Source organism: Leucopleurus acutus (assembly GCF_964270905.1).
Source record: "Leucopleurus acutus genome assembly, chromosome: 18".
In the NCBI taxonomy this organism is placed as follows: domain Eukaryota; kingdom Metazoa; phylum Chordata; class Mammalia; order Artiodactyla; family Delphinidae; genus Leucopleurus; species Leucopleurus acutus.
The window spans coordinates 19,196,026-19,215,196 of NC_139160.1; the positions used below are offsets into that span (position 1 = coordinate 19,196,026).

The window sequence follows — 19,171 nt, forward strand, 5'->3', positions numbered from 1 at the left end:
TGGCAGTTCCCAGAAGGAATCACTTTTAACTTCTGGTGGTTAACATCCATGTTTAAATAATATGCTTATACAGCTATATTTTGATTTACCAGTTTTAGACAGTATTGCACTTTACTCTTTTTCCTGATCTTTTGTGGAAAATTTAGCAAATATGGTTCAGCATAAAGGAGACACAATGAAATTAGCATTCTACCCAGAGATTATATCAATTAACATTTTGGTGTAGACTTTTATCTTAAAAAAAAATACACATTATATACATTTTGTTTGAAAAAAATAAGAATATTGAAAAAAGAAAAAGCATACCCCATATGAAGGATGTCAGACTTGTGCAAAGCACAATGGCCATGTTGGTTACATTTTAACTGTCTTGAAAGTGGTATTTCTCAAAGTCTGGCCACAAACCAAGCGTATCCAAATTACTGTGGTGGCGGTTAGAAGACAGATTCAAGAACCTGCTTCTTACCTGCTGAATGGGAATCTGTGTGAGGCCTTCACATCCAAATCTAAGTACTGGGACCTTAAAGCCTTTAAGATCCTTGTCAGTCACTTGCCATTCACAATTCAAGAATCTTAGCACCTCTTCCCTCCAGCGGTTTTTACTTACAAACCAACAGAGACTAAGAACATAAAAAAAATAAACCCAAATGGAAAAATAGGACTAATTAATATATAGATTCCTTATGAGTTGATGGCTCAGTGGATTAGAAAACAAGTGGAAATTTCACATGTACCTCAAAGAAATCAAGCTGCTGTATACATGCTCACTTGGCGTTTATCTGTACAGCTCTACAACCCCTCATCCAAAACCCTCGGGTCTAAATGTATCTCAGAACTTGGATTTTTAAAAATATTCTAGAAAGTTAATAGGACTTATATATCATATGTTATATAATACCTCCAGCAAGATCTCAAGAGGCATCTTATAAATCAAGCACATTAAACTTTCATTTTAAGGCACGTTTCACATACACGTTATTTAGCATTTTCCCCCAAAACACAGGAACTTGTCCTCATTATTCCTCACTGTTGGTAAACGGATGTTTGGATTTCAGCTTCCCCCACCTGGTTTCAGACTTTGTGCAGGTCTTTAACCTCCAAGCAACTCTGTTTCTATTTCAGACTCTAGCTCCTCTCTCCCTACACCTATAGAAACAGTTCTCCATTATGTCCCTCCAAGTACCTGGAACAACATTTGCATTCCCTTCTCTGAGTATGCTCAGCACTACTTGTCTTGTTCCAGCCCAGGACAAGGACTAGTTAAGAACTACTAGAAGGTCAATTTTTCACTCAACCAGCACACACTGGGCATTTAGTACTCCCAGTCACCACTGGCTGCTGTGTGTATAATACACACAGCCTCCAGCCTGAAGTTTACTTTCCCCGGGGAGGCAAGCAATCAACAGAACACAGCAAGGCATGTGCTGCAGTTCACAGGCACTGAACCAAGCTCAAGACTGCAAATAATCAACGGTGGTGCTCAGCCACAGTAAATGCCCCGAGAATCACACCTGATCCCTGAAATGTGGACATGTTTCCTCTTCATTCATACAAACAGTGCTTATGCAAACTATGCACTATAAACGAGCACCTATTTTCAGCCATTTTTAAGAAGGCTGATTTGGGAGCATTTTATCTGCAGAATCTATTACTTCACAAATGCTTTGGGAGTAAATTCAACCCATTAGAAATTAAACCAAGTTATACAAGAAGGCAACAGTAGATGACTTTAGAAGAACACAAGTGTCACATATCACTTAAGCCTACAGCCTCACTAATTCAAAAGCCACCACTGAAGTTAAACTGCAGCAGAAATAGTGTAAGGCGTGGTATGTGAAAGTCAGCCTGGTTGAGTCTAGAAAGCTTCACAGAGGAAGGGACCCTTGAAGTGCAGTATGAAAAATTGGTAAGGTTTTGTTGAGGCAGACTGAGCGTGGGAGTGACATTCAGTTCACAAGGAGCTGCAGACACACTGGCGAAGTACACTTGAGGAAGCACAAAGAAATACACCTGGAATGTAGTAGAGTGAAAAAGTGATGTGGATATGGTGGGAAAGTTACTATAGAGAAATTATGAAAGACCTTGCATGTCAAGGATTTTTCATACAAGCAATGGGGAACTTCTCAAGAAGTTTGGGAAGACAAGAGACACGACCAAATTTATGATTCTGAGAAGTCATTCTAGGAGTACTGTCAAAGATAAGTCAGGGGGTTAAGATGGTAAATTTTATGTTGTGTACTTTACCTCAATCAATCAGTCTGAGGGTACAGCTGCAGGAACAGGAGAGAAGATGATGAAGGACCTGGACCAGGGGAGAGGCAACCAGGACAATGTGATAAGGATGGATCCAAGAGGCATGAAAGAAACAGAATGGACAGAGACTGCTTTATGTGGGGAAAAGGAAACTAATCTGAGCAACTAAGCAGATGGTAGAAGAGGCATTCCCTTCGAGGAATACAAGAGGAAATTCAGTTCGTAATGTATCAAGTGAGAAGGACAGAGAAAATCTCACCTAGAGATGACTGGTGTGTGATTGGTGTGTGATCTGGAGTTTAGGAAAAAGGTTTGAGCTGAAGATAATGTTGTTTGCGGAGCCATCAAACAATAGGTGGAAAGTGAATCTGTAAAGAAAAACAGAAGAATAGAGGACAGAATACCAAGGCAAATTGAATCTGGTGATAACCTTGGCTTGCTTGCTACTTGGTTCTGTTTGCCCATAAATTGTTCTGGTAAATAAAATGAGGAGTGATATAACTTAGTGCATATAAAGCTATTAAGTGACATTATGCAGAAAGCCAAATACTTAAACATTTTAAACATAAAAATGGGAAATCTAGAATGGGAATTTGGCATTAAGGAAGTGTGATAGATTCAATTTACAGTGTAAATATTATTAAGCATCTACCACAATATTTGGCACATAGTAGATGCAAATTAAATGTTTATGGGGGGCCTTAACTTACGTGTTCAATTTCTTGAGGTACATAAAATGGAAAGCTTAGTACACACCTCTCAGTCAATGCCTACTGTTATTTTTAATTTGCATTTTTCACAAGCACTACTCAAGTGCAACACTGATTTCTAAGTACAACATAAATAATTTAAAAATAAAAGAGAGGCAGCATCAATATATGATTGAGTTTATGTTGGAAGACTTTGCTTCCTCCCTTACAGATGACTCCCTGAGCTCTCCTTCTCCACGATCCCTAAATGATCCTTGATGCCCCCAAGAAGAGAATATTTCATCTGAAGGAACATTTGCCTTATTTGGAAAGCTGGCAGTCCAGATACTGAAGAACTGCCTCTTCCAAGTGGATCTCAGGGAGGCCGAATTCACATGATGCTCCGCTGGGCAGACCTCTGCTCGGATGTTGTGAGGGTCAGTGTAGGAGCACTTGCCTATCTTGGGATAGAGGACACCTCGGGGCTTGATTTAGCAAATACATGAAGAGCTATTTCAGACTTGCCAGTATCCTGGCAGAGTGAGGTATAGACATTTCATGAGAATACTGCTAGTAGTAGTAGTTTTTTCAATTAAAGGCAATTCTCAAAACATTTAAGAATTAACTGCTTACTTAAAGAGCTCTAAATCCTGCTCTGGTCATTCACTCTTTTAGAGAGAAATTTACAGAGTGATTATTGGATGCCACTGAGCATGCTGGGTGCCGAGTAAGTGCAATCCCCCTCTAACATGAAACTTAGCTTTTTACTTTTTACTATAAATAAGGGCCCAGGTTGGTTTTTTTCTTTTCATTGAAATAGACCTTCATGTCTAATTTGGTGAATTTAAAACAAATGGAAAACCTCACAAGCTCCTAATGAGTTTGTCTACTAAAAATTGAAAAGTAGCAGATACAGAAAAAACTCCTCAGGTTTGTGATAAGTTTCTGAAACTATAAAACACCTGCTTGGATAAGTACTGGCATAAAGACATCTCAATGAATTCCCAATCAACTATATTTGGGATAAAGCCATGGAGGAGTTTCACCTACAAGGCTGCCTGGGTTCTTCTTATCAAGCCTCCCATGTCTATCATTCAGGGAGGAGCCAGGGACAAACGAGGATTATGTCAGTTGAGGAAGGGAGTAAAACTAATGAGCAAGCAACAGAAGGATGTGGAGTAATCAAACAGGAGTAGGAAAAACTGTGAAATTCATAAGTTCAAGGAATATACACTAATTTCACTTGGGCTCCTCTCACACTCTTAAAAAAAAGTCTGTTAAAATAGAAAATGAGATTTGTAAATGGTAAACTATACAATGTGCGCATATAACTTTGAAAACGTAAGCAATTAAGAAAACAACTTTAGGGACTTCCCTGGTGGTCCAGTGGTTAAGAATCCGCCTTCCAATCAGGGGACGCAGGTTTGATCCCTGGTTGGGGAACTAAGATCCCACATGCCACAGTGAAGATCCCGTGTGCCGCTACTAAGACCTGATGCAGCCAAATAAATAAATATTAAAAAAAAAAAGAAAATAACTTTAAAAATGATCTTCATTCACTGAAGAAAGATTCTTTTGTAACACATATTACAACAGTATTTGAGTCTGTTGAAAGGGCAAAATTCAAATGTAACCAGCTTTAGGAGAAGCAAGGGATTTTACAGAAATGGGCTCATAAAGAAAAGGATGTGAGTTCATGGCCTAATCCAGCAGTTCTCAAACTTTTTGGTTTTGGATCCTGTTACACTCTTAAAAATTACTAAGGACCTAAAGACTCAACACAAAAACTATTAGAACAGATAAATGAATTCAGCAAGGTAGCAGGATACAAGATTAATATACATAAATCTGTTGCATTTCTTTACACTAACAATGAAATATCAGAAAGTGAAAAAACAATCCCTTTTAAAATCATGTAAAAAACCCACCTAGGAATAACCCTGACTAAGGAGGTGAGAGACTTATATGCTGATAACTATAAAACACTGATAAATGAAACTGATTCCAAAAAAAAATGGAAAGATACCCCATGCTCTTGGATTGGAAGAATATTATTAAAGTGGCCATACTACCCAAAGCAATCTACAGATTTAATGCAATCTGTATCAAATTACTCAAGCATTTTTCACAGAACCAGAACAAATAATCTTAAAATTTATATGGAACCACAAAAGACCCAGAATTGCCAAAGCAATCCTGAGGGACAAGAACAAGCTGGAGGCATAACCTTCCCAGACTTCAGACAATACTAGAGTATCAAAACAGCGTGGTACTGGCACAGAAACAGACATATGGATGGAGCAGAACAGAGAGTGCAGAAATGAACCCGCACACCTATGGTCAGTTAATCTTCCACAAAGGAGGCAAGAATATACAACGGAGAAAAGAGTCTCCCTTCAGCAAGTGGTGTTGGAAAAGTTGGAAAGCAGCATGTAAATCAATGAAGTTAGAACACTCCCTCTCACCATACACAAAAATAAACTCAAAATGGCTTAAAGACTTAAATAAGACACGACACCATAAAACTCCTAGAAGAGGACATAGGCAAAACTCTCTGACATAAACTGTACCAATGTTTTCTTAGATTGGCTTCCCAAGGCAAAAGAAATAAAAGCAAAAATAAGCAAATGGGACCTAATCAAACTTATAAGCTTTTGCACAGCAAAGGAAACCATAAACAAAAGGACAACCTACAGACTGGGAGAAAATATTTGCAAATGATGCAACCAATGTTGGGCTTGATTTCCAAAATATACAAACAGCTCATATAGCTCAATATCAAAAAAACAACCCAATCAAAAAATGGGCAGAAGACCTAAACACACATTTCTCCAAAGAAAATATACAGATGGCCAAGAGGCACAGGAAAAGGTACTCAACATCACTAATTATTAGAGAAGTGCAAATCAAAACTACAATGAGGTATCACCTCACACCAGTCAGAATGGCCATCATCAAAAAGTCTACAAATAATAAATGCTGAGGAGGGTGTGGAGAAAAGGGAACCCTCTGACACTGTTGGTGGGAATGTACATTGGTGCAGCCACTATGGAGAATATGGAGGTTCCTTAAAAAACTAAAAATAGAGCTGCCATATGATCCAGCTATCCCACTTCTGGGCAGATATCCAGAAAAGAAGAAAATGAATTCAAAAAGATACACACACCCCAATGTTCACAGTAGCACTATTTACAATAGCCAAGACATGGAAGCAACCTAGGTGTCCATCGACAGATGAATGGATAAAGAAGATGTGGCACATATATACAATAGAATATTACTCAGCCATAAAAAGGAATGAAATAATGCCATTTGCAGCAACATGGACGGACCTAGAGATTATCATACCAAGTGAAGTAAGTCATATGATATCACTAATATGAAGAATCTAAAAAAATGATACAAATGAACTTATTTACAAAACAGCAACAGAGACTCACAGACATAGAAAAAAAACTTATGATTACCAAAGGGGAAAGAGGGAGGGGAGGGATAAATTAGGAGTTTAGGATTAACAAATACACACTATTAGATATAAAATAAACAACAAGGACCTACTGATAGCACAGGGAACTATATTCAGTATCTTGTAATAACCTATAACAGAAAAGAATCTGAAAAGGAATGTGTGTGTGTGTGTGTGTGTATTAATATATATCTGAATCACTTTGCTGTATACTTGAAACACAACATTGTAAACAACTATACTTCATTTAAAAAAAAAATTACTAAGGACCCCAAAGAGTTCTTGTTTTTGTAGGATTTTATCTAGTGATAGGACCATATTAGGAATTAAAACCAAGAAATTTTAAGAATTCTTTTATTAATTTATTTACAAATAACAAAAACCCATAACTCAAAACCATTATATGTTAACATAATTTTTATACAAAATATAGCTATTTTTCTTAAAAAAAAGCAAAAGAACCAGTGAGAAGAGTGGCACTGTTTTACATTTTTGTCAATTTCTTTCACATCTAGCTTAATAAAAGAGAGCTAGACTCTCATATCTGCTTTGCATTCAGTCTGCTACAGTATCACACAACATGCAAACTCCTCTGTACACTCAGGAAAGAATGAGAATGAAAAAAGCAAATGAAGTCTTCGTATGACAAAAACAGCTTTAACCCTGAGGGCCCTTGAAAGGGTCTTGAGGACTTCCCCGGGCCACACTTTGAGATCCACTGCCCTAGTCTAATCGCATTTTACACATAAGGAAGCTGAATCTCAGAGAGATCAACTGAGATCCCCAAAGACAGGGCCTGTTAATGACGGGATACAGATCCTGGATGGTTTGTCTCACTTCCCTTGCTTTAGGTTCTCCATTGGAAATCTGGGAAATACACCCTAAAGACCTGTCGTGTTTGCTCTAGTTGCAGGGACTGTCACAATATATTACCAAAAATTTTTTTGATTTAAATAAAACAAAAGAGGAAAATCAACAAATGTGATGAATTCTGCAACGGGCATACTGTGTTAGCACCTGAATTAGGTTCTCTATTAGAACTGAAACACTAAGACAAATTCTGCACTCTCCTCCACGCACACTGGTAATGACAAACAGCACAGTCAAACCACAGAGTAATACGGAAAGCAGAATTACCACAACATCACCATTTATCACGTTTTCTGAGTCTGAAATATAATTCAGGACACAATCCCTGAAAATTTTTCACGAGTACAGGCTGAAAGGGTATTGGGTATATTAAGAGACTCCAAATAAATAACTGGCAATCGTGTGGGACCTTTCAGCTAAAATGGAGCTGTTCTGAAATGTAGATATTTTTCATTCTTTTACAGGACCTTATTTTGCCTTTTATGTATGGGTTGGCCAAAAAGTTCCTTTGGTTTTTTGGGTAAAAATAAAAGACACATTTTTCATTTTCACCAAGAACTTCATTGAACAACGTATTCACCCTTTTGTTCCACTACCTTCTGCCATTTTTCAGGCAACTTCATAATTCCATCTTCCCAAAACTTTTTATCTTTTTGAGCAAAGAACTGTTCCAGGTGCCTTTTACAGTCTTCCAGGGAATTGAAATTTCTTCCATTAAGAGAATTTTGTAAAGACCGAAATAAATGGAAATCCGAAGGTGCAATGTCTGGTGAATAAGGTGGAGGAATCAGAACTTCCCAGCCAAGCTGTGACAGTTTTTGCCTGGTCATCAAAGAAACATGCGGTCTTGTGGTATCCTGATGGAAGATTATATGTTTTCTGTTGACTAATTCTGGACGCTTTTCGTCGAGTGCTGCTTTCAGTTGATCTAACTGGGAGCAGTACTTGTTGGAATTAATCGTTTGGTTTTCCGGAAGGAGCTCATAATAGAGGACTCCCTTCCAATCCCACCATATACACAACATCACTTTCTTTGGATGAAGACCAGCCTTTGGTGTGGTTGGTGGCGGTTCACTTCGCTTGCTCCACGATCTCTTCCGTTCCACATTATTGTACAGTATCCATTTTTCATTGCCCATCACAATTTGTTTTAAAAATGGAACGTTTTCATTACGTTTCAGTAGAGAATCGCATGCGGAAATACGGTCAAGAAGGTTTTTCTCGCTTAACTTATGTGGAACCCAAACGTCAAAGCGATTCATATAACCAAGCTGGTGCAAATGATTTTCAACACTTGATTTGGATATTTTGAGTATATCAGCTATCTCCCGAGTGGTATAACGTCGATTGCTCTCAATTAATGTCTCGATTTGATCGCTATCAACTTCAACTGGTCTACCTGACCGTGGAGCATCGTCCAGCGAGAAATCTCCAGCACAAAACTTCGCAAACCACTTTTGACACGTTCGCTCAGTCACAGCACCTTCTCCATACACTGCGCAAATCTTTTTTTGCGTTTCAGTTGCATTTTTACCTTTCTTGAAATAATCAAGCATAATATGCCGAAAATGTTGCTTTTTTTCTTCCATCTTCTATATTAAAATGGCTATGCAAAAATTCACCAATTTTGTTAAGTGTTTTTTTAAATACACGCTGATATGACAGCTGTCACAATACAATCCAACAAAATTGTTTCGAATGAAGTTAAACACAACTAAGCACTACTAGAGCCATCTTACGGGAAAACCAGATGAACTTTTTCTTTTGGCTAACCCATTAAAAAAAAAAATCAGGGAGTCTCCTTGTTCACCTCTAGGTGATTTCCTTTGTATCCTACAAGATGATCCAAATCTTCTTTAAATGGATCGTAGCCTTGTTCCTTTAAACAACGTAGTGGCCAGAAAAGCTGGTCTAGGGGAGGAAATTCTTCCCAAGGAACCCACTCCCAACCTAGAAAAGAAAGGTATCAAAGCAATTTCTTTAGATGAAAGGAAACAAAGGATATTTATTTTGGCAAGTTAACCTATACTAAGAAAAATTAATTAAATTTAAAAATGATGGGCTTCCCTGGTGGCGCAGTGGTTGAGAGTCCGCCTGCCGATGCAGGGGACACGGGTTCGTGCCCCGGTCCGGAGAAGATCCCACATGCCGCGGAGCGGCTGGGCCCGTGAGCCATGGCCGCTGAGCGTGCGTGTCCGGAGCCTGTGCTCCGCAACGGGAGAGGCCACAACAGCGAGAGGCCCGCGTACCGCAAAAAAAAAAAAAAAAAAAAAGATTTGCTACTAATGAAGTGCAATAGTGATGCTATGCATTAGCTTGGCTATACAAACATAATTTGCATTTAGAATGAAGATGTTAAGAAGGGAATGATGATCATTTAAAACATGCTGTTATTTGAATATGACGCCAAGTTTACAAAGGCCACATTGTGGTCAAACCCAGATTTAATACCATTCAATTTTCATTTAAATATCTGGTTAAACAAGACTCACAGAATTTTATATATTGTATTGATACTATAGGTTAAACTACATTAAAATAAGCCAGTTTCCTCACCTACAAATAAGGTAGATTACAAAATTTCTAAGCTATCCTCCATTTCTTGAAAAAGTAATGGAAGCTGTACAGAGAATAAAAAGTATTCTCTGTGCTGTGGTATATTTTAGATAGAAAGACAAGAATGGAAGGAGTTGTCTTCTTAAAAATCCACTGAAATGTGAAAGATTTAACAGTGTCTATTAATTGTAAAGTACATGAAATCCTAGAAAAATAGTCTAGGGGATGGTGTTTTTGATGATTTAAATGTAAATAACATGAAAGCACAGATGCCTGTGACAGGTGAATGTTTAAATATGATAATAATACAGAAATATAATGATTATTAGAACTCCATGTTCTAAATTAGTTTATGATTACATGCATATATGTATGTGTAAGTACTGTTTCTTCCCTTCAGTATTTGTCTGCCTATAAAATACAGGTATGTAATTTCACTCCGGAGGGCTGTTCGGCACCTGTGATGAGAGAGAGAGAGAGAGAGAGAGAGAGAGAGAGAGAGAGCGCTGAAGTAAAGTTTATCCTAGGGGCCCCCTAGAAAACGAAGCATCTGGATAATCCTTCTAAGTATAAACAGATGGCTGGAGGAAACTGAAGCAGGCAATCCAGATCCAGGACCTGATGAACATGGGGCAGAGGCTGCTTATATTATAAAAAACGAAGACCCCCGAGTGCCTGCACCTTGGCCAGGTTATCAGCTCCCCCAGTGAACCTGGTACAATCCTGCCTCCCACTTCCTAAGGCATGAATAATTTCTGTTGTACCCTAGGCCAGCTGAAGGCCTTTGCATACTTTCTGTGTGTTTCTTTGTGTGACATCGTGATATAAGAAATAGGTATTTGGTCTTTATCCCTGTTTCCTGGCAGGGTTCCTAAAATCTTTGTAATTTCCTGAGTGATAGGGATCAGAGGAGCATCTTTTGTTTCCATAATAAGCTCCTTTCAACCAATGCTGAGTTTATGCTAATCAGATGGCTGGTGGCTGGGGACCCCTGGAGAGTTTCAGGATGGGGGCTGGTGACCAGGAAGACCCAGGTGTGATCACAGGGTTGGAACTTTCAGCCCACATCTCACCCCACACTCCACCTTAGGGGTGGAGAGAGGGGCTGGAGACTGAGTTAACAGCCAATGGACATTGATTTAACCAATCACAGTAATAATAATCCCATTACATAGGAACCTCCATAAAAACTCTACAAAGCTGGGTTCAGAGAGCTTCCGAGTTGAACACATCGAGGTGCTGGGAGGGTGGCACATCCAGAGAGGGCATGAAAGTCCCGTGCCCCCTCCCCAGACCTGGCCCTACCTCTTTCATTTGGCTGTTCCTGAGCTGTACCCTTTAAAACAAACTGGTAACGTAAGGAGAGTGTTTTCCTTAATTCTGTGGGACATTCTAGCAAATTACCGAAGAGGGGGTTGTGGGAGCCTCGATTTATAGCCAGGCCGTCAACAGTACAGGAGGCCTGGCCGTGAGATTGGCATTGGAAATGGGGGCAGTCTCATGGGACTGAGCTCTTTAACTTTTCGGATCCAAGTAGACAGTGTAAGAATTGAACTGAATTATAGGACACTCAACTGATGTCTGGAGAGTTGGAGAATTATTTAGTGTGAGGATAAAAGTCCACACATTTGGTATCAGAAGTGTTGTGAGTAAAAACAGTTCAGACTTTGCTCGCTCATTTTAAAGGATTCCAAGTAGTTACCTATTTTACAAAAAATCTTATATGACTCAACAGGCCTTCGGGTAGAAGATGCCCTTCTGTTCATTCAATCAAGTCAGTCTGTAAAACACTTCAGACATGACTTATTCATTCTAGTAATGTCACTTTCTTCTGCACAGAAGCCCTCCCTGACCACCCCACCTGACACAACACCCATGCATCACTTTACACAGCTTTATTTTTATTCTTACTCCTATCATTACTATCATAAAATATCTGCTAATTTGTTGCCCTTCCCCCCAGATAAAATGTAAAGTCCAGGAGGGCAGGGACTTTGTTTTAAGCACCACTTTTCCTTTAGTGCTTAGAACAATGTCTGGCACACAGTACTCAGCAAGTATTTGTGAATGAAAAGATTTTCGCTATTAGAGGAGAAATTAAACGTTTAGAGGAGTGATCCTACATGAGACCACTTGGATAAGGTTTCTTATGGCAAATAATATACGGAATAAGTTTGATATTTTACTCTTTAGTTCCTTTTATCATGCAGTTTTACGAAATCTGAAGAGAGATGATACATGCAAAGCCCTAAGAACAATGCTTAGTACACAGTAAATAACAGAATATCAGTTATTATCATTAAAGCTTTCAGAGAACTCAATTCAACGCAGAAGGTAACAGCTAAGTGTTTTGTCAGGTTAAGCATTCTCTATAAAAGAAAGTTTTACCTCTCTTGCACAGGTGAGAAAACTGAGGAAGTCACGTTAAATGTTTTGCTTTAAAATCAGTGTGAAACAAAATAAAACACTAACAATAAAACTAACACTTACTGAATACTTACTGTGTTCACTAGGCCAGGCCCGTTGTATGTATTAACTCATTTTATCCTTACAACAACGCATCTGAAGTAGGTACTATTGTCACAAGTGAGAAAAGAGGCCCAGAGACCTAAATAACTTGTCCAAGGTTACAAACCTCTAAGTAGAAAAACCAGGATGCGAACCAAGTAGTCTGGCTCTAGGCCCAGTTCTCTTTCCTGTTCTGTCCTTATGTATCCAGGATTTAAGTATATTTACATTCTAACTGAAGTATAATTATATTCTAATCTAATTCTCTTCCTATGGCAACATAATGTAATCTTCCTTCAGACCATGTGCTCTCATAGAAAATGCATTATTTATAGTTCTCTTACTTTCATTTTTCTCAGGCTCTACATTCTTTGGTTCTGAATCATGAGTCACATCCACCTCTCCTTTCATTAAAATAGTGACATAATGGTAATTCTCTTCCTCAACGAAAGAATTCACAACCGAGGCAAAGCGAACATTTTTCAGGTGAAGAGCTGCTTCTTCCCAGGTTTCCCTTTGAGCACATTCTTCCCAGCTTTCACTGAAAAACAGAAACACACGACCGTATTCAATTCTATTTATGCATTTTTTTTTGGCCATGAAATTCCTGGCTAGAAATTCCTAGTGTAAAGCAAAAAGAGCTGTAATTGGTTCACGCTTTACAACAATAAATCAACAACCCTCCTTTGACACTCTGTTTATCCTATATCAAGTATCTGAAGACCAAAAGGACTTCATATTGAACAAAAAAATGAACTTTTAGCCAATTCAGCACTACTTCATGTGCCTGGAAGCAGCATGCAACCAGGAGGTGGTTTAATATATCAGTTAAGAGCACAGCTTTGGAGTCAACTAGACCTGGGTTTGAGTTCAAAGTCCATTATTCTCCACCTTAGACAAGTAGGAAGATAATACTACTTTCTCATGGGGTTGTGTTAGGTGTACCAAGAAGTGGACACTGTCTTTTCTGAAGGCTCAGAAGGCTCAAAACTGAGGGCAATAGGCAACAGGCATTCACGAAATATTAAAATACACTGATGTGATTAGTTCACCTTCAACGTATGATCCATAACTAGATATTGACAAAAACGCTGATATTCCAAAAGTTACAAAAATCTGTATATAAATTAAAACATTTCACTGCAGTTTTCATACATGAGACAAGACTAAAAATATATAATATCTCCCTTTAGAAATTGTTCCAAATGAAATTTTATACAATCAGATAAAATATGAATATTGAATGAAAACAAATATTATTAAAAGAAATCATTAGTGTGATTCAGTTTTTCTAAAAGTCATTTCATATGCACTTTAGATTAAATTTCCAAATATTTATGAAGCACTTTAGTGTGATATTCAGCAAAAAAGAATATTGTTTCTCTATCTTTTCTACCTTGAATATTTTTGTATCTCTAATTATCTAAACTACCGTCACTACCCAGTCTACATAAGAAGACAGATCTTTGGGAGGGAGGAGAGTTGTGGGTTTTCAGCCTGAAGGAACGTTCCTCTTCCTCCTGATGAGGGGCCAGCTCTGCCTTGAAACCAAGTGAGAGGCCCTCCAAGAGAATTAGTCACAAAGACTGGGTGAGACTCTCAAGAAGGAGGTACTGGTATGTTACTCCCCAGTTAAAGACTGAGCTGTGGAACCTCATAGGTCTACCTCAGTGCATCAGAGCAGAGGTGTAGGAGGGAAAGAGCTCTTGTGTTAATCTGAGATGTGTCCCATGGTGTTTAGGGATGCACGTGAATACACAAGGTGATGCTCATTCCCACTTTAGGAATTTGGAAGGCAGGAGAGTGGCTAAAGCAGCCCACGATGGCTGAGCAGAGAAAATGGGCAGCAGTGAAAGCGTCCTTCCCAACGTGTTTTTTCTTTGGGCCAAGCAGATGCTACAAGAGACTGCTGGGGGGCCTGTCACAAAGAAAATGTAGTGTGGTGTGCTAACAGCAGGAGCTGGTGGCCAGCGTCACAAAAAGTCAGTCACCTATGTCAGGGAACTGTGCAGTGTAGAAATCCTTATAGGACTTCCAACCAACCAATAAACACACCCTAAGAAAGAGAGCACACAGACTTCCCTGGTGGCGCAGTGGTTAAGAATCCTCCTGCCAATGCAGGGGACACGGGTTGGATCCCTGGTCTGGGAAGATCCCACATGCCTCAGAGCAACTAAGCCCGTGAGCCACAACTACTGAACCTGTGCTCTAGAGCCCGCGAGCCACAACTACTGAAGCCCGCGCACCATAACGAAGAGTAGCCCCGCTCGCCGCAACTAGAGAAAACCCGCGCGCAGCAACAAAGACCCAACGCAGCCAAAAATAAATAAATTTTAAAAAAGAAAGAAAGAGAGCACGCCTGTGAATACTGCACCCAGAGGGCACATAACATAGATCACAGCAGCACCACTCAGGTAAAAGTTTTGCTCCCTCTCCTCCTTCCTCAACACACCACAAAAAGAAACCAGAAACAGTGAGAAGAGGAGGAGGTAGAGAAAGCAAAACAATGGCCCACACCTCCTTTCCCCACTACAAAGGAAAGCTAAATGCCTGGAAGAGGATCATAATAACCAAAATACGATTTACTTTTATAATCAAGTGAAAGTGAGACAGGCCGGGACTGGGACCCTTTACTGCACTGCTTGCACCTGGACTAACATCTCCTCTCCCTGAACAACAGAATACAAAGAAACTCTAAGGGACGACGAAAACTAACTGCACCCATGTACAGTTAGGGCAAACTGTGAACAAAGATACAAAAAGGCCAAAACCCAACTGCCACTTTTGAGGCACCAGGAGCGAAACCAGGGTACCACACACGACACAGGCACCTGGCACCACCAAGGGGGTGGAGAGATCACCTAAGCCACCCCTCCAGCCCAAAGCCCCTATCCACTGCCACCCTCACCCCATTTAAGGGACCAGCTCGCCTGCCTCAGAGAGCGAGCAAGGGCACCTGTTACCTCTCACGCTGTAGCATGAGTCCCAATAAAGTCTTGCCTGAATTCTTTTGTCTGATGTCTTATCAATTTCTATTGATTAAAGAGTTCAAGAACCCAGGTTGGTAACAAGAGCAAAACAATTGAATTTGCAGAAAACGTCATGGAGAAGCAGAGAAGGGAAAGACAAATCATATTTGAAGACAATGAAAAGAGAAAATAAAGCTACTTCCTTCCTGTTTGTGTCCCATCGATTTAGCCCACTCAGTTTACCAGTTATACAAAGATAAATGAAAGCACACATGTGAAGAGCTTAGCATAACACCTAGCACTTAGTAAAAAGGTCATTAAAGTTCAATTTTGGCCATTATCATTCAGTATGAGTCAAGACTCCAATACTGTCTTGTGTTACTGTTAGGACAACTAGCTCGAACCACTACTCTAGAAGTTACACATTCTAAACAGTGCTTAGTTCCTGATCTAACTTTGGCTAATGCTCCCCCGCCCCCCAAACTGACAAAGTACAATATGGTGTGCTTGTCTGGGCAATTTGATTCTTAATCTAGGCATTTTATTATTTATTAAGTGATAGCTTATCTTACTTATCTAAAAACGAGAAACTTATTGATGCTTTTAAAAATTCTGAAGACCATTTAAACAATTCCCTGTGCTAGAAGATAAGAATTCCATATTCTATAAAGATCTGAGTCTGATTAAAAGGCACTAGGATCAAGCCTCTACTTCTAACAACCACTTTATAAGAATTAGAAGAATTAGAATTAGAAGAATTAGAAGAATATAGTCATAATGTGAGAAATTCAAATGACCCATATTCAACATGGCATAGGAAAAAGGGGAGGGCGGGTACTGCTAGATTAAGAGACTTAAAAATGTATCAATCACATGCAACATGTGCCCTTCCTTTAATCTGAATTGGTACAAAAGAGTAAAAAGACATTTTCAAGACAACTGCAGAAAACAGTACAGACTGGGTAACAGATGCTATAAAATATTTTAAGGTTTGAAAATGGTATTGTGGTTACTTCTTTTTAAAAGCCTATTACAGATAGATACTGAATTACTTAGGGGTGGTGTAATAAGATTCCCGCTTTCCTTTAAAACAGTTTAGAAAACAAGGGGTGTGTGTGTCTGTTTGCCGGGAGGGAGGAGCAGTAAAGACGAAACAAGAACAAACTGAGTAACGGGTACATGAGGATTCACCGACTATTCTATTTTTATGTATGTTTGAAACTTTCTATACAAAAGGAAAAACAAGCTCTGTGTCTTGAACGCTTTATTCTCACTTTGAGATAGATCATCTACCAGAGCGCTTGCACCTGGACAAAGGCAGAGGCTAAAAAAAATAACTGCACGCATGCGCAGTTGGGGCAATTATAAACAAGCTATAAAAAGGCCACAAACCAACTGCCATTTCGGAGCTGCTGAGAGCAAAGCAGGGTACCACGCATGATTCCCACACACACCAAGGGGGTTAGGCGGGCCACCTAAGCTGCGCCTCCTGCACAGCCCGAAGATCCATCCCTATTCTCACCCCATTTAAGGAACCAGCCCACCACCACGTCCCCTCCAGGGGAGCCGAGCAAGGGGCACCTGTGTCTTGTTCTCGCTCCCTCTTGCTACAGCACAAGCCCCAATAAAGCTTCGCCTAAATTCCTCATCTGGCATCTTGTCAATTTCTATTGATTAAAGAGTCCAAGAGTCTGGGTGAATCCACCTTCTAGCACAATCTCAGCCTTTTTACACCCTTGTGTAGAACTTTCTTTGTCGGTCTGACACATCATCAAACCACAACATGCCAAAGCAGAGAGGGACCTTAAGGAGTACAGCATCTAACTTCCCCATTTTAAAAAGAGAAACTGAGGCCCAGAGTTTCAGTCGCCCATTCGCTTGGTTAGAGCGCAACTAAACTTACTGGAGCAGGAAACACGGAATATATCCATGTGCGTTTAAATCACCAGCAAACCGTGCAAAAGCCTTAACTGACAGAACTACATTGACCGCGGCCTATAAACACCAACTTCCGGTCTCTCAAGTGCGAGCAGTAAGAAAAACACAACTCACCAGCCAACTCCCAGCCGCGTCAGGTCTCGCGAGGAGCTGATGGCGCAAGCGCAGCTCACACGGGAACGAGGAAATCTCCCCTTCAGCCATACCCAGCGCAGTGCCCCCTCCCGGCCCGAGAGGAGAAAAGAGGAACTCGCGAGAAACGACGCAGCGTCGGCGCGCACGCACGGACGCACGCAGGGAGCGAGGTCGTCCCTCCCGTGCACTTCCCGCTTTCCCCGTCCGCCAGGCGGCTGCTTACCCGAACTCCAAGTGGCCCCCAGGAAGTTGGAATTTGCCGGCTCCAAATGACCCTTTCCTCCTCCCCAGGAGGACGCAGCGAGGATGCCTGCAGCTGGTCACCACTACTCCTACCCCGACTCCTGGGCGCCGCCCCCGCGCCTCCGCACTGGCTGTCATAGCGCGAGAGGGCCTCGCGGGCCGAGGCCGGAAGTGACGTTTGCTTTGCTCCGCCCCCGGGGCCGCCGCCAATCTCCCTGAGCAGGTGAGGGACCGTAAATCACTGTGGGATCCCCCGGGCTTCCGCCGCTTTTCTTTTGTGCTTGGTGTCTCCCGCATCTACGGGTCCAAACTTGTGAAGGTTGTTTCCTCCCGAGAGGCTCTGTGGCCAGAGTTTGGCTTTAACTAATGCTGTTTACTGTTGCGCTTTCAACATTCATTATTTATCTACTCTTAGATTCTTCCATGCACTTAACCAGCCATCTACTTTTATAAACCTCTGTGTCTTTGCACATCTTTTTTTTTTTTTTTAAATAAATGAGCTTCACCACAGTAAACTCATTCCACTATAGCTCAAATCAATGTGGTACTGGAGCAAGGACAAATAGTATAGAAATATCCTGGTATGAATAACTGAGTATTAACAAATCATGGGAAGAAAAGCACTAGTCAGTTATGCTGGGACGAATTAGTTACCTATTTAGGAGGAAAAATAGACGCTGTTCCAGTTGTTTGCATGCCATGCACCAACTAAAAAATCCCAACTGAATCAGAGTTGTAATGAAAACAAACAAAACAAATGACTGGTTTCTGGTTGGAGACTTTTTAAAAAAATTAATGTAAATTAAGTTTTACTTCTAAAATAATGTGCACATAATTTTTAAAAGGCAAATGGTACAAAAACTATAAGAAGAACAACCTTACTTTCTAGTCATGCTTCCATTCACTTTTTTTTTGGTACGCGGGCCTCTCTTGGGGCTTCTCCTGTTGCGGAGCCCAGGCTCCAGACGCACAGGCTCAGCGGCCATGGCTCACGGGCCCAGCCGCTCCGCGGCATGTGGGATCTTCCCGGACCGGGGCACGAACCCGTGTCCCCTGAATCGGCAGGCGGACTCTCAACCACTGCGCCACCAGGGAAGCCCTGATTAAACATTTTTATAGCATTTCTCTTTCCACCCAGAAACTCAACAGTCTTCAATGTGGTGTGCACCACAAAAATACTCCATGATATTTTCCCAAATAAAAATTGGCAACATATGAAAAGGATAATACATCACGACTGAATGGGGTTATTCCCAGAAATACAAGTCTGGCTTGAAATTTGAAAACTCAATCTATGTAATTCACCATACTAAAAGAGGGAGAAAGGAAACACATACTATCATTTTAATAGATGTAGAAAATAATTTGATAAAATTCAGTACTCATTCAAGATTAAAAAAAAGCAAACTAGAAATAAAAGGGAATTTTAACAACCTTAGGTAAGGTATCTACAAAGACCTACAGCTAACATCATATTTAATGATTGTTAGGGCTGAATCATGTCCCCCCAAAATTCACATTTTGAAATCCTAACCCTCAATACC

At 40.3% G+C, this 19,171-nt stretch overlaps 1 protein-coding gene across 1 annotated transcript; it reads right to left on the bottom strand.

Moving 5' to 3' along the window:
* Positions 1-9,045: 9,045 nt before the first annotated feature.
* NUDT15 (nudix hydrolase 15) lies at positions 9,046-17,811 on the bottom strand. Its single transcript, XM_082859668.1, has 3 exons — positions 17,608-17,811; positions 12,687-12,883; positions 9,046-9,228 (listed from the first exon to the last, which is right to left on the bottom strand). The coding sequence occupies exons 1-3, from the start codon at positions 17,763-17,765 to the stop codon at positions 9,068-9,070; spliced, it is 516 nt and encodes a 171-aa protein (XP_082715794.1). The 5' UTR covers positions 17,766-17,811; the 3' UTR covers positions 9,046-9,067.
* Positions 17,812-19,171: the final 1,360 nt, after the last annotated feature.

What these genes read in the sequence shown, in the direction of transcription:
- NUDT15 (XM_082859668.1), bottom strand. Translation starts at nt 17,765, where the DNA reads ATGACAGCCAGTGCGGAGGCGCGGGGGCGGCGCCCAGGAGTCGGGGTA. An exon ending in GGGGGCCACTTGGAGTTCGG is followed by an intron (nt 12,884 to 17,607) that starts GTAAGCAGCCGC and finishes TCTGTTTTTCAG; the next exon opens with TGAAAGCTGGGAAGAATGTG. An exon ending in AGAGCCTGAGAAAAATGAAA is followed by an intron (nt 9,229 to 12,686) that starts GTAAGAGAACTA and finishes TTTCTTTTCTAG; the next exon opens with GTTGGGAGTGGGTTCCTTGG.